Source organism: Kogia breviceps, chromosome 6, assembly GCF_026419965.1.
Source record: "Kogia breviceps isolate mKogBre1 chromosome 6, mKogBre1 haplotype 1, whole genome shotgun sequence".
In the NCBI taxonomy this organism is placed as follows: Eukaryota; Metazoa; Chordata; class Mammalia; order Artiodactyla; family Physeteridae; genus Kogia; species Kogia breviceps.
In genome coordinates this window covers 142,331,990-142,347,299 of record NC_081315.1, presented here as the reverse complement: position 1 = coordinate 142,347,299, position 15,310 = coordinate 142,331,990, and the positions used below count along the sequence as shown (strand labels likewise).

Here is a 15,310-nt window from a genome sequence, read left to right as displayed (position 1 = left end):
TTCGTTTGGGAGAAATCATAAACTTACATGTACCGTTAACAGAACTTAATCTGTAAAATAGAACGCTACACGGTCCCAAAGAAAAAAAATCACAGTTTACTGAGTAGTGATTAAAATGCATTTGACAGTTATTTTCTGATTAGAGCAAGAACTTAAATATTAGGGAGAAGGAGGCAGAGCACAGTGAGAACTTCGTCTCTTTGTGTACGTTCAGTCCATTAATGCTGTATGAATTAAGGGATGGACTTTTTGGCTTTATATTATTGGTACTAACAATACTTTATGGATTGTTTGGGTCAGTAGTGCAGAATATGGACCTTTCCGGAAATGTTCCCAGTGGTCGTGAGAACCTTAGAATACTCCACGCAGTTAGAATTTTGTAAAGGTAAAATGGTAAGAGAGCTTAATTTTGCCAAGAGAAGGTATTTTTGTCATAAGCTTTTGGAATTATCGTCACAACTGAACGTTACCTGTAGATATTTTGCTTGGACTGGATACATATACACAGTTTAACATATAGACAGTCTACAGTTTAAAAAGACAAAGTTGTATCTTCTTTTGATCAGGTTTTTTTTTTTAAGTTAAATGTTGTTTTCCAGTTCTACTGCATTTCCTTAGTATATAGAAACCTTACAGTTGAAATTTCCTTTGTGATTATGTTCTGTAAAGAATACATATTACGTATAATTGTTTTCAAATTATTTTCTCAGTCATATTCGTGTAATCTGAAGTTCCTTTATAAACCCCATTTTAGAAGGAAGTTTGAGACAGGTTTGCTGATTTATCCAGGGTTTATTCAGTGAGTTAAAAGTGGAGGAGGAAAGGTGGCCCAGAAAATGAAGAATCATGGATCTAAATTGTTATTGTTGCCAATTTCCAGTGAGTTGGGAGGGTAATGTTTGTAAGGTTTGTATTTGTATATGGACTTAATGGTATCTCTTCATTCCCTTGAGGGAAGTCAAGTGTTAGACGTAATTCTTGCTCACAAAGATTTAGTCTAATTGAGGAGACAGATGAAAATGTATAATATATAAATGTTAATATAACTACAGGGATTGCTGTACGGGTTCCTGGTAAGTGTAGAATGCTATTAAGGAAAACTTCTAGAGGAGATAAGCTTTAAATTGAATAGTGTTAGCATAACTGTTGTTTCTAAGTAAGTATAAAGCACTTAGAATTACCATTACTGTTAGACATTAAGATGCTAGAGGATATAGTTTTGCTTTTATTTTCCTCCCTTCAGGGACTTAACTATCAACTTTAGCTATCAGCTTTCGCTGTCAACATGTATGCTGTCAGAGGCGTTTGAATAAAGGATGAAATACATAAGCTTATTTACTAAAAATCACTTTCATTTTCACATATAAAATACTTTTTGTGGTAAAGACTCGACACACTTTATAAAACTTTCACTGGCAACGTGGTGTCAGAGAAAGAGCCTTGAAAGAGCCTTGACCCTGAAGTCAGGAGATAAGGATCTTCATCCAGCTGTCACTAAACTAGCTCTTTAAGGCTTCGTTTTCTGGAAGAGAACAGCATTGACTAGGTGATCCCTAATAACTTTTAAAGCTCTGAAACTATAGGTGGCTCAGAAATATTTAATGGAAAGCAAAGGTTCTCTTTTTGCTTGGATTTCTTTACATTACACTCCATGAGTGAATTTGTCTGTAAGGTCGTTATGTAATGGGGAGGGGTTAATTTCTTTTGCCAATCTTTGGACCAAATTGGAGCTTGAGGCCATGTCTGTACGTTGAATAAGACTATGATATAGTTTATTTAGTAAATTAAGCTCATTTCTAGTCTCTAGGAAAATATGAATGTCACTTTATTAATACTTATGTGAAAGCCTTGTGTACATGTGGTCTGACTTTTCTGGAAGATTTTCAATTTAAAATATTCTGCCTTATTCTCAAGTGTACATTCCTTGACTTTTTTCTTCCTTTTTTGAGAAATTGAAAATTGAGAAAGTGGAGAATTTGAGAATTGAGAAATAGGGTAACTCTTAGGAAAGAAGTATTGTTCTACTACGGTTAGTGAATGGAAGGGGGAAATTCTTCTGGAAATGCAGCCTTAAGTATTTTTTTTTTTTTGCGCTACGCGGGCCTCTCACTGCTGTGGCCTCTCCCGTTGCGCAGCACAGGCTCCGGACGCGCGGGCTCAGCGGCCACGGCTCACGGGCCCAGCCGCTCCGCGGCACGTGGGATCTTCCCGGACCGGGGCACGAACCCGTATCCCCTGCATCGGCAGGCGGACTCTCAACCACTGCGCCACCAGGGAAGCCCAGCCTTAAGTGTTTCTACGGACAGAACAAATCTGTCTAGTTTGTCAAAATTCATCATGAAATTTTAACTTGAAAATCCTCTAATTTACTGTAAACTGGAATAGCTAGTATCAATCTTGAAAAGAACATCAATTTGAAAAGAAAATTTATCAGGCTATGAAAAGATGAAGCATGTGTTGAAATAAAATTGGAAGAATGGCATAAATTTTTTAAAACTTTATTTGAAAATGTGTTTAAGAAATTACTCTTTAGAATTCATTGTAGCATTAGTACTAAAATTCATACAGAAAATTGAGTTAAAGAGTAACATCAGTGTGTAAATAGTCATTCAGGGTAATCCAATATCAGTTTCCTTTAGGGACAAATTTAATTGGTAGAGAGGCAGGCAGGAGAGTGTTTTTGATTTATGAAGAGTTAAAAAAAAATCCTTCGTGTGTAAGTCGACAAAGTGCTGCTGTACTTACGGAAATGGAGTCATAATTGTTCATCCACGCACGGATTTTATGTTTAGAAGCTAAAACTCACAGAGACATGAGGGTGGAATTTGGGTGTTGTTGATTACATTTGATAATAAATCACAGCTGCAGTTCTTTAATACTAAAATCTCTGGTATGGGGGATTCTGGGAGTTCCCCAGACCCTTTCAGGGGGTCCGTGAAGTCAGATTGTTTTCATGGTAACGCTGAGACATTATTTGCCTTTTCACTTTCACAAGGGTTCACAGAAGTTTTCTAGAGGCTACATGGCTTGATAGAACAGATCGGATGAAAAAGCAAGTATGAGAATCCAACTGTTTTCTACCATGTATTAAAAAGGTTTGCAAAAATGTAAAATAAAGCTACTCTCTAAATTTTTGTTTGTTTTAGAAAAGTTATTTTTCATAAACATATTAAAGTTTTCTTGGCTTTAATTTCAAATAGGATAAGTATCTAAACATAGGACTTAACATAAGCAAAGTCTCTTGGTGGTCCTCAGTGATCTGAGTGTAAAAGGGTCCTTTGACCAGAAGAGTTTGAGAATAGCTGAACTACAGTTTTATTTAGTCTATACTTTTCAGTACCATAGCCACTAGCCTCACGTGGCGATTGAGTATTTGAAATGTGGCTGATTAACCAAATTTAATTTAAACATAAAAACGGAAGCGGTGGAAAACTTCTTTACATGCTCTTTACATGTTGCAATGCCAGTGTTTGGGATATATTGGGTTAAATGAAAGGTGTTAATTCCTCCTGCTTATTTTCTTAACATGGCTACCGGACCTTTAAAAATTACACGTGGCTCTCGCTATATTTTTATCAGACAGCGCTACTGTAGACAATGATTTTACTCTCTTCCCCTTTTTAACCTTATAGTGCAGCTGTATAGATTAGAAAAGTCAAAGGGGGGCGGGTACAGATGGAGCGCCCCAGACCTTTACCTTTCCGTTCCTTTGTGTTCTTCACTCGCCTATTACTGTTACAGTCCTGGGGCGTTAGAGAATAAGCTGTGGTGAGTCAGGTGCGGTAGCTGAGCGACGCCCTTGTAAACATTAGTTCATGGTCTTGCTTGTAGGGGAATACCACTATCACTTAATGAAGTGTTTTCTAATTCTTTCCTATTGCGCTCAAATTAAATTGCTGTTAATTTTTATTTTTGACTTTTAAGAACGTTGTTATGAACTAGATCCATTGCCAGCATTCTCTTCTGCAAAGCTGAGAGGTATGTCTCTTGTCAGACTTAATTACCAAGTTTGGTATTTAGCAACAGCTGTCGAGTGAGTCTGGAATAGTCTCCATACAAACACCAGTTGATTAGAAAGCTAGAAATGGAACAGTAAGACTCTTAACCAATGGTAAAGGAGGGCATAGGCAGATTTAATTTTTGACACTGATTAAGATAGTTCGGAAATTTATTTGGCGTATTTATTTCTTCAAGGAATATTGACGAGCAGTGCCACCGACTAGGGGCAACTAGAAGATGATGCCTGCCAGATTACTTTTAGCCGCATTGTTTCTGTTTTTTAAATGAGTTGCTTATTTTTTTAAACTCCCATAAATTTCATACGCAGGCCTAGAAAGACACCAGAGAGTCAAATTTTAAGTAAGAGATAAATACGGAATTTTCAGCCCTCACTTGTATGTTTGCTTACTTTGATGGCACAACAATGTTATATTCATATTTATCCTTAGGAGTTGTGCAGAATTTTAGTTTAAATTGTATTTGAATTATTGATCTGAATAAAATAGTGTTGAAAAGTTTTTTAAAATTATGGAAACTTGAATAGGAAAAGTATTTCTTAAATTTCTGTTAACCAAAAACTGCTTGTTGACTTATGTCAACAAAAGAAAAGTAAAAAGAGATAGAGCTCACTTTTAACAAATTGGGTTAAGTAGTCTTGGAAACTGTCAAATTATTTTGCATCTTTATTTTGTTTTGAAATATTTTACTTCCATTTACGTTTTTGATACTCTGAACTATTCGTATAAGCTTCACGAGTCCACAGATCTGTTCACACTTGTATCTCAGGTTTATAGCACAGGGTAAAACCCTTAACAATCCTTTGTTGACTGTACATAGAGCATTAGATCTGATTGATAGTTCAGAGAATTTATGCATTTTAAAAAATATATTCTCATCCTAAATTTAAAGTATGAATGAGTTAACTTTCTGCTTAAATTTGTGTGGATTCTATTTGTTCTACTCTGTGAATATAAAATATTTCAGGGAAACAGTATTTTGAACTTAGGGAGAAAAGGGGAGGTTGAGGTTGGAAATAATAGCAAGAAAATTTTCACTGACATAACTAACATGAAATCACGGTTTTGAAAACATACCTCAAACCGCATTAAGAGCTCAGGGCAGCATAATACATAGCTGTTGGCAAATTTCATTTTGTTTATAACTTAAAACATTAAAATGTCTGGTAAAATTCTATTGCTGTATTATTATCAAATACTCAAAGCTCTTACTTTAGTATGGTAGAGTTTTTAGGGTGTGTCTTAATACAATTACATAAGGAATTAGTTTACCCGGGATGGTTTATTAATAGCATCTAAGACAACAGCTAAATTGCAACACAAGCAGACTTTAAAGAGAATGAAGTTCCTGGAATAAACTTTTTAAAACCTGAGAATCTGCTTCCCAAGGTTCTTTAGTGCCCGTGAGTACTGCAGGGGGAGGTACTTTGAAAAACATACTTGAGAATGGTAATATATTTTATACTTACTAATAGTAAATTTCTTACAGTTGAGCTAGAAGGACTGATTGAATCCTGTGCTTCAGTGAAGCTGCAGATAAGAGTAAGCAGGGTCACCTAAAGATAGATTGACTTAGAGGTTTGGCTGCCTCCCTGGAACTGTTTAGCTTTGAGCAGATTTCCATAAATGGAAAGAGCAACTGGAGAGACCCGGTACCTTGGTTGAGAGTGTGGGTGCCGTGCAGCAGGTGGTGAAGCGGTCACTGGAGTTTCTGTGGCTGCTCTCCAAATGACTGGTGTGTAAGGCCTCGGTGAATTTTGAGACTAGGTGAAAAAGTTGTTTTCAATTAAAAGTTTACTGGAAACAGTTTTAAAAGATTCATATCTTCAGTGTTGTAGAACTTGTGAATTTATAATACGGTTTTATGAAATGCGTATAAATATTTTTTTAGTCCTTTAGAGGACGTCCTGAGAAAAATTTATCAAATTAGAGACTGTTAACATATTCATGTTTCAGGACCTCTTACCAGGCAGAATATTTCAAGTCAGGATGTGAAATTAATTATATCATGAGGATAATGAGTTTGTGTTTGAATTGCTGTTTTTCCTTTAAGGTCTGTGGGTTGTCCTTAACTTCAAAACATAAAAGACATACTTGCATGCCTCCTATATGAAAGGTCTGTGTTAGGAACCGTAACAGATGTAAAGATGAATTAAAGATAGCCCTCCCCGATCGCACGTAGCTTAAATGGTGATAAGGAACGATCACCATTCATTGGATTCTTATGTATATGTGAGACACGTGTTTTTTAAGCATTTAATTCTCACAACTGTATGAGGTAAGTAATATTCCTGTTTGGCGAGAGAGGAAACTGAGCCTTACAGGAAATTAAGTTGCTGGCCTAAGGCAACAGAAATTGTAAGTGGCAGAGACTAGAGCCCAAGCTTTCGGGCCTGGAGAACCAAACCACTGCTGTGCACTTTACTGTTTCACAAATAATTTAATCAGCAAAGCATGAAGTAAGTGTTAGGAGAGCGTTACAAGAGGCGGTAGAATTAGAAAAGGCTTCAGGGAGAGGAAAGAAAACCATAGGCTCTCTCTCTCTTTTTTTTCTTTCTTTTTTTCTAAATTTCTTGGGTAAAACCCAAGCAAAGTCCAGAGAGATTTGAAGAAGAAAGCAGTTACTGTGAAGAAAATTCCCAAGTTCTCTGGTGCACTCACCAGGAGGGTCTGTAAGAATTGAACTAATTGATTAAACTAATTTAGAAGTACGAGTTTCTGACTGATTCTGCTAGGTGTTTACCTAGTAGCAGTATATTAAAATTACAATTGACCTCATAGGACTGTTAATCTATAACCATTCTCCCTCCCCTGCCCCGCAGGTTAGTTTTGGCCTAAAATTGATACAGGGTCTGTCTCAATTTCAAGGGTCTGTCTTTGTTTTCCTTTGGATAAGATTCAGACATTTCTAATCAATCTCAATAGTTTCTTTATATTCAACATTCATTTTACAAAGTATAGATGCTAGGTTGTTTTGGTTTTAGAATTATTTCTGTAAGTAATTTATATGCGCTAATATGTATTAATGACTCATTTTAGAGTTATTAACGTGAGAGTTTAATTTAATAACGTGTTCAGTGCATTTTTATTGAGTAGAACTTATTTTCCCCCCAGTGGAAGCATCAGTTCATAGCAGTAATGCACACTGTACAGATAAGACAATTGAAGCTGCTGAAGCCCTGCTTCATATGGAATCTCCTACCTGCTTGAGAGATTCAAGAAGTCCTGGTATGTGAACTGTTCTTTTTTATATTAAACACATCACATCACTTTATGTATCTAGAAAGTTTTTGTTTTTGGTAATCCAAGGGGAATGTTGGTGTTCTCAGTCTATAATACATAAATACCTGTGACAGCAGTCATGATTTTTATTTGTCAATGTTCCCAAATCTTAAATACTTTAAATACTTAATTTTCAAAATAAATGAAACAAACGCCCACTATAGACAGATAGATGGCTGTTACATTGCTGTTTATACCATCATCATGTCTTATTTCCTTAACTCTGGGTAAATTATAAACCTTAAGAGAATGGCAGATGGGAGCGTTTGCCACCTGTGACCACGTTCAGTCCTTCCTTCGGGGCTGAATGGGGTCCCCGCTTCCTGTGTTCCGCACGCTCCCTGCAGGCTGCAAGTTTCCCTTTTTTTTTTTTTTGGCCCCCTTTTTAAAGACTGCCTTTGAGAGTCTTTTTGTCCTAATTTTAATGCCCAAATGTTAATTTGACTTAATACAGTTAAGATTGGCCCTTCTTTTAGGGATTTACAAGAGATGTTAAGGTCAACCGTACTTTTTAGTTAGAGTAGGAATCCTGTGTATTATTCGGGGATATGAGAAGAAGATTAGGGCATATTGGTCAGTATATTAATCCATGATAGTGTGTATTAATTGAAATAGAAATGCCATATCCTGGTTATTCATGCACATTGAAAGGAAGCCAGAGCAACATTACTGTATGTAATAGAAAATCTGTTTGGACCGTTTTAGTGACCCAAAATATCAGGGACTGTTCCAGTCAATAAAATTTTAAATATTGAAAGATGATATTCATGTGGCTGTAACGAGCGGGTTTTCTTTCCATATTTTGAAATGAGCTGTGCTTGCGTTTCCCTAAACGTAGGTCTATTACTTTAATGTTATGCCGGGTGCATGTTCTTCCTAGTTAGAGAATAATGATGAGTGAGTGGAAGGAAAGTAACTATTAACTCACTGTTATACTCTTTTATTTTCAAATGTTTTCCCGATTGTCAAAATAATCCAAAGTCTTCTCCCCCTTTACCCAGAAGATTAACGTTTCCTTCAAGTCGATTTTCTTTGCATTTATTTACTTACATACTTTAGCCCATATTGTATATTCAACAAATTAACTTCAAGTTTTTATTCTGCCTTGATGGATTCTTAATAACCTCACCTCTACTAAATATTGAATTGTCCGTATTGAGAGGCATTAATGGGGATGGGAAATTTTAATTTTTCAACTTTTTTTTATAGTGGAAGTGTTTGTCCCTCCTTGTGTATCAACTCCAGAATTTATCCATGCTGCTATGAGGCCAGACGTCATTACAGAAACAGTAGTGGAGGTGTCAACTGAAGAATCTGAACCAATGGATACCTCTCCTCTTCCTACGTCACCGGATAGCCATGAACCAATGAAAAAGAAGAAAGGTAGAGTGTATTTATAAATTTCTGGGAAATTGGGTGAAATTTTTTCTGGTGTCTTTCTACCCCCATCACAGGACATAGAAAATATATGCTGCAGATTTATGATTGATGTTATATCTTAATTAGATATTCTCAAAAAATTAAGATTTTGTCTTTCAACATGTTCATACTGTTTAAAGGAGTTAGTATTTGAGCCCTACAAGTAGTTGCCTGCAGAATGAGGTCATAATAGGTGCTTGACACACAGAAGGAGGGTCAGAGACTCGCTGCCCACTTTTCTACTTTCTGATCCTTTTATGTACTTGGTTACTTAAAAAAAAAATTATTCTTGACTTTCTCTATTTTGCATAATCTTACCTTCCTACTCTTTTTGTGGGCATTAAAGTAAAAAGCCCAATTTCTTGTCTTCGGCCTTAAAACACCAAGATTGCCCGTAGGGACTTCTGAGGGGAATCAGCTCACCTTTGGGTAAAGAGCATTTCCACGTGTCATTTGAGCCCTGCTGAAACTTGTGCTCACCCGACCCCAGTGGGTGAGGCACAAGGCTCCAGTCCACCTCCAGCATCCTGAGTGAAAGTCTGTATAAATGGGTACTCATCTAATTCCACTTGCTTCCCTATCTCTTTCTTCACATTTTAGAATGGGGGAAAAGAAAAATCAAAGGCAACAATAAGGGAGAACTTATTTTAGAAATAATGGTATTCTCTTTGATTTATTAGGTAGCAGTGTTTCGAATGCTGTGATGGTCACAGGCCTGTGCCTCATTTGCTGTGAGGCACGCGGTGGAGAATAAGACAGAGCGCCTTCCCTCTTACCATATAGATACCATGTATTTGGGGAAGGCGTGCGTGAGAGAGAGGAAACAAAAGGAGTGCACCTAAACAGCCCCGTTTACCCGCCGCCCTCTATGGCCTTTGGCTGATGGAAGCTGTTACAAAATACTTAAGAAAATTTTAGATTTAAATGAAGAGGGAAAAGACTATGAAAAGCTGAGATCATTTAGGGAACCAAGACCTCTAGATAAACAGGCTGATCTGCCTATGTGGTGGTATGGTATAAACTAGGAAATAATTTGCCAATTTAATACTAATCTTACTACCTAATTGAAAATAGGTGGTCTTAATGAAGGACAATTTAAAAATTACATGCAACATCGTTAATTATTCATTTGTGGTTAAGTACCTTTGGGACATACAAAGTTAGGTAGGTATTTTTCAATAGTAGAGGCTTCTTTTTATTTCCAGAGCCTGTAATATACTAATGTGCATTGTAAATCTCCAAGAGAAGGTAGCATGCAGTTCTAAAAGTTAATTTGACTGTAGAACCATTTTTCCTACTGAAGAATAACCTATTTCTCACGCAATACGATTTGGGAAATGCTGCTTTATAAGAAAATAAGCCTTTGGGGGCTAACCTTTCCATTAAGGAAGTTGGGCTTTTGTGGTTGAATTTAGGAGACAGTGAAGACGTCAGTCTTATTACTGACTGATTCGTGCATATAAATATTATTTAAATTGAGAAATTAAGCTCTGTTTTAACAAGGGAGACCAGTAAACTTTCTGTTTTAATTTTTGCCAAAGCATATGTCTCAATGAAATCTTAGAATATAATAACTATGCTTTTTGACATATAAATTAAGGCACTTTAATTGAGCTCTAGATAATCCTTGCTAATGAAGAGTAGAGACATCAGAAATCCCCAAAGTTGGGACAGATGGCCAAATCAGTAACAGCACACGCAGTATTCCCAGTAACAGCACAGGCGGTATTCCCAGTAACAGCACACGCAGTATTCCCAGTAACAGCACACGCAGTATTCCCAGTAACAGCACAGGCAGTATTCCCAGTAACAGCACACGCAATATTCCCAGTAACAGCACACGCAGTATTCCCAGTCTCTTTCTTGAGGCTGCCCTCACCTGCCAGCATTCATCCATCAGGGCTGAGGGTTGAATACAACACATTTCAGCCTTAAGCTTTCTTTACTGTCAGAAGTATAGCTCTTGCTTTTCTGTTCACTGTGGGTGCTAGTCTCTCTGAGAGAGCCTTATGGCAGAAGTGAGGGGAGACGGAAGGACGGGCGCACCCACGAAGTAATCGCTTGGAAGATTTTTTTTATCCTTATAATGTACCTGCACGTTGAGGTGGGGGAATTTATGCTGAAATTCTGGTGAATTGATTGGCTCAGACTAGTAGAGAGTGTTTAAAATAATATTTTTTACTTTTCCTCATTTGAGCTCAAAGGGCTTCGCAGATTATCAGATCCTCTGCAATCGGTAGGTAAAGCTTTTTCTAACAATTCTGTAGAACAGAAAACAAAAGTTTGTACTAGAATTTGTTTCCATTGCTACATTATTGGAAAAGGTTAGCAAATTGAGGCTCTGACCATGTAAATAATGGGTTAGTAGTGCCTGACTTGCCATGTACATTGACATTACTATCCACTAACTGCTGTAATATAAAATTGCAGACGTGCTTTTCATGTTCTTTTAAAAGCAACTTTTATATACACTGAATATATTAATCCATAGATTAGTATCCAGTTTCATGAATAATGTGTTATCAAAAAGCCTGCTATCATGCTTCTGTTATTTTTCCTGTTTTCAACGTGTGGTTTCAATATCTTTTATTTCCAGTTGGCCGTAAACCAAAGACCCAGCCATCGCCAATTTCCAATGGGTCTCCTGAGTTAGGTATAAAGAAGAAACCCAGAGAAGGAAAAGGTAATTTGGGGAGGGCTGTTTTGTAGGCGAGGCGGTGTTTTTTCAGTCAAGTACATTTGTAGGAAAATTACTTCTAGTACAGGCCCATGTGAGAGTACGGTGTTTGGTAGTAGTTCTTAATCAGGGCTGTATGAGCATCACATGCAGGGCTTTTTCACAGTATCTATGGTCGGTCCTCACCCCACTGAGAGAAACCGCAGGGAGTGGAGGGAGGCGGGCAGGCGCTTGAATCTGGAAAAGGCCCTGACTGCATTCTGATACACAGCTGTATTAAGAGCTGTTGTCCTGGGGGATGTGTGTGTGTGTGTGTGTAATGGCAGCCGTCCTCACGGACAGTCACTTAGAATTGAAAAAGGGTTACAAAGCTAAAACTTCATTTCTCCATACTCTCCTAATTGATAGAAGCAAGGTGAATTTAGCTTTTCTTAAACTGATTCAATGCAAGGTGAATTCAGTTTTCCAACCAACAGATTTCAGTCATGTCAATAAGGATCTTAGAACAAAAATTTAACACGTTTGCTTTAGAGTTTGTATATTCTCATTAAGCACAAAAATAGCAGTAAGCCTTCTACATTCTCTGCTGTCGTAATTTGTTGCATAAGTTGATTTCAAGTGATCTTAGTAAAGGTTTTAGGTGTGTTCTGATAATCTGATAACCAGAATTTTATCACTTCCGTGAATATTTTCAATAGTTGGATACATTTTGGATTCGTATATTCAAATTTATTCCATCCTCTACGGGTAGTCTGATATATCTCATTTTAAATAATTAAAGCAAAAATTAAATCTCTAGTAAAAAAAAAAAAATTACGTCTAGTAAGCCTACCAAGAAATTTAGACCAAAAAAAAAAAAAAAAAATCCAGTTACAGTAAACCCTTATTTATTTAGGAACTGTTTATTCAATTTGGGACAGATTTAGGATACTTTTATTTTCTTCTGTGTCTTTGGTTGTTTTACATTTCTGGTATCCTAGGTTTTATCTTTTAATTTATATTGAAAACTTTAAAACTTACATAATAGTATTACGAAGTTGAACTGTAAATATACAATTATTACTTTAAAAACATTATTTACTTATTTATTTTTGGCTGCGTTGGGTCTTTGTTGCTGTGCGCGGGGGCTTTCTCTAGTTGCGGTGCGTGCGCGGGCTTCTCACTGCCGTGGCTTCTCTTGTTGCGGAGCACTGGCTCTAGGTGTGCGGGCCTCAGTAGTTGTGGCTCGCGGCCTCTAGAGTGCAGGCTCAGTAGTTGTGGTGCACGGGCTTAGTTGCTCCGCGGCGTGTGGGATCTTCCCAGACCAGGGCTCGAACCGATGTCCTCTGCATTGGCAGGTGGATTCTTAACCACTGCGCCACCAGGGAAGTCCCAGTTATTACTTTTTAAAAAAAATTTATTTTTATTTATTTATTTATTTATTTATTTGTGGTACGCGGGCCTCTCACCGTTGTGGCCTCTCCCGTTGCGGAGCACAGGCTCCGGACGCACAGGCTCAGCGGCCATGGCTCACGGGCCCAGACGCTCCGCGGCACGTGGGATCTTCCCAGACCGGGGCACGAACCCGTGTCCCCTGCATCGGCAGGCGGATTCTCAACCACTGCGCCACCAGTGAAGTCCAAAGACCTTATGTTTAAAACTGGAAAAAAATTTTTGTGATAACCTATTTTTACCAGTCAAAATCACCTTTCATTAAAACTTTTTTGTATTATTAAACTTGAGGCAACCCGTTGAAATGTGAAGGTTAAAGTGATTACAGTCACCCCTGGATTAAAAATCCAGTCAGTGTTTCCTCTTCTGCAAAATTATGATGATAATGTCTGCACAGACTTAGTGAACTACCTTGTCTGATAAAGAAGGCTTCCCTTTCAAATTCTGTTTTCCTTAAAACGAGAAATAGAATTGTTCATTTTAACTTGGGGATGGGAACCTGGGCAGAGCATTTAAAGACACAACTAAAGAATGCTGGGGAGTCCGAGTAACTCAGTAGGCGCAGAAGCATCCACATCCCTGCTGTGTGCAGAGCATTGTCTGTCGTACAAAAATTTCTTCCAGAATAAGTTCTTACCTAGGTCATAAAATAAAAATGCCCCAGCGACATATCTTGATTCAGTTGAGAGTGACGCACGGTTTAATACTAAGAGTTTTTGGGTGTTGATGCTGCCGGACAAATGGAACACAGTAAAGCCGAAGACACAAATAACATTGTGAAGCTGGAGGTTAATTTTTTAAAGTCAGGAGATGCACATGGTGCTCAACTATGGGTTAATGGATGGACTGAGTTTCCAGGGAAATACAGCGTGAACATGCAGTGCTAGAGGAGGAGAACGGCAGCGTGGCGGTTGAGTAGTAGCAGTGGCTTGACGGGGAAGCCTCCCACCCTCAAGGTCCTTCTCACGTAGCCCGGAACTTGGATCTGGATTTGAGGATAGTGAAGGGTTCTTGAGTAGGAGCCTGGAGATGACCTGGTGGCTCACTGGTGGCATATGTATTCTAATCTTCTTCTCGGGACTCTCTTCTGTTCTTTCATCGATTTCAGAACCTCTGCACCTAGAGGCTTACAAAGGGAATAAAAGAAAAAAGCGGCCTGGTTTTAGTCTTCCAGTCTACTCATAACCACTGCCCAGTACTCTTCCCCAGCCTTCCAAGAAAGGAAAAGAAAACAAAAGAGTGATGCTCTCTTCCCTGTGGGACTAAGTTTCTTATTTTACCTACCCAGAGTCCTTCCTTTCCTTCTATGCAAATCTTAGCCGTCTTCCAAGACTTTATAACGTCTTACCAATCCACTTTATTTTCACTCCGGAAATCTCAGACATTATTTTCTATCATTCATTTGAAATATAATTGTGCCTGGCCTTATGTTATAGCTTAATGTTTCAAGCTGTTGTTTATTTCTTGAATCGTTGTCATTTACTAGACAGCACAATTTGACACTGTACAAACGATTGCCGATCTAGTCAGGTATTTCATGACAGACTCAGTACATTTGTGCTTCACCAGTGGTAAACTAATTGATTTTTTTATCCAGCATAAGTAAATATTTGCTTTTAATTATATTAATGAATCTTTAATCAATGTCTGTAATTGTTTTCAAAGGAAACACAACCTATTTATGGGAGTTTCTTTTAGATCTACTTCAAGATAAAAATACCTGTCCCCGGTATATTAAGTGGACTCAGAGAGAAAAAGGCATATTCAAGCTTGTGGATTCAAAGGCTGTCTCTAAGCTTTGGGGAAAGCATAAGAACAAGCCAGACATGAACTATGAAACTATGGGACGAGCTCTGAGGTAAGAAAAGAAAGAGTTTTCAAACAAAACTTACATATCTCTTAATATTGTCTATTAACTATTTAAAGAGAAGCTGTTAAAATCCCTGATTTGTTACAGCTTGTAATTTGGGGGTGATTTTCTAGAGGAGCTTCTTGTATTTGGAGGCAGGTGGGGGGAGAGGAGTTTGTCTAGACGGCCACAATTTCAACACCATTGGAGAATCCATTTTTGTGGGAAATGTGCACCTTTCAGAAAATTAAACCCAAACAAAATAGTTTCCAAATTATGAATTTGCTCTTTAGTTCCTGCAAATTTATTATAATGGATTTATCTTGATATGAAACTTTCTCAAGTTTTGTCAGTTGGAGGAACCCACATAACTTTGTAATGCACGTGGCTTATTCTAATTAAGGGTATTTTGTAAATGAACATAGTTTAGTGACAGTATTCATATATACCACAGATTCACTTCTATTAAGCATGGCTTAGGCAATTTTTCCACGTAACATCAGATTGTTTTTATAACCTGTGTAAATCAGAACTAAATTTTTACCAGTGTCTGTAAAATACAGTCGTCCCTCAGTATCTGAGGGTTCCAGGACCCCCCGCAGATACCAAAATCCATGGATGCTCAAATGCCTTCTG

The 15,310-nt window shown here is 37.7% G+C and overlaps 1 protein-coding gene across 31 annotated transcripts in view; it reads left to right on the top strand.

Moving 5' to 3' along the window:
* Window positions 1-15,310, top strand: part of ELF2 (E74 like ETS transcription factor 2) — a 98,700-nt gene that overhangs the window by 79,872 nt on the left and 3,518 nt on the right. For 10 of the 31 annotated variants that reach the window (XM_059066211.2, XM_067036681.1, XM_059066212.2 and 7 more), the window contains 5 exons: window positions 7,131-7,244; window positions 8,508-8,681; window positions 10,915-10,953; window positions 11,314-11,400; window positions 14,491-14,683. In XM_059066211.2, the coding sequence (XP_058922194.1) occupies window positions 7,131-7,244; window positions 8,508-8,681; window positions 10,915-10,953; window positions 11,314-11,400; window positions 14,491-14,683 (607 nt within the window). The remainder of the gene's footprint in view (window positions 1-7,130; window positions 7,245-8,507; window positions 8,682-10,914; window positions 10,954-11,313; window positions 11,401-14,490; window positions 14,684-15,310) is intronic. The other 21 variants (XM_059066214.2, XM_067036683.1, XM_067036699.1 and 18 more) reach the window with 6 other exon arrangements.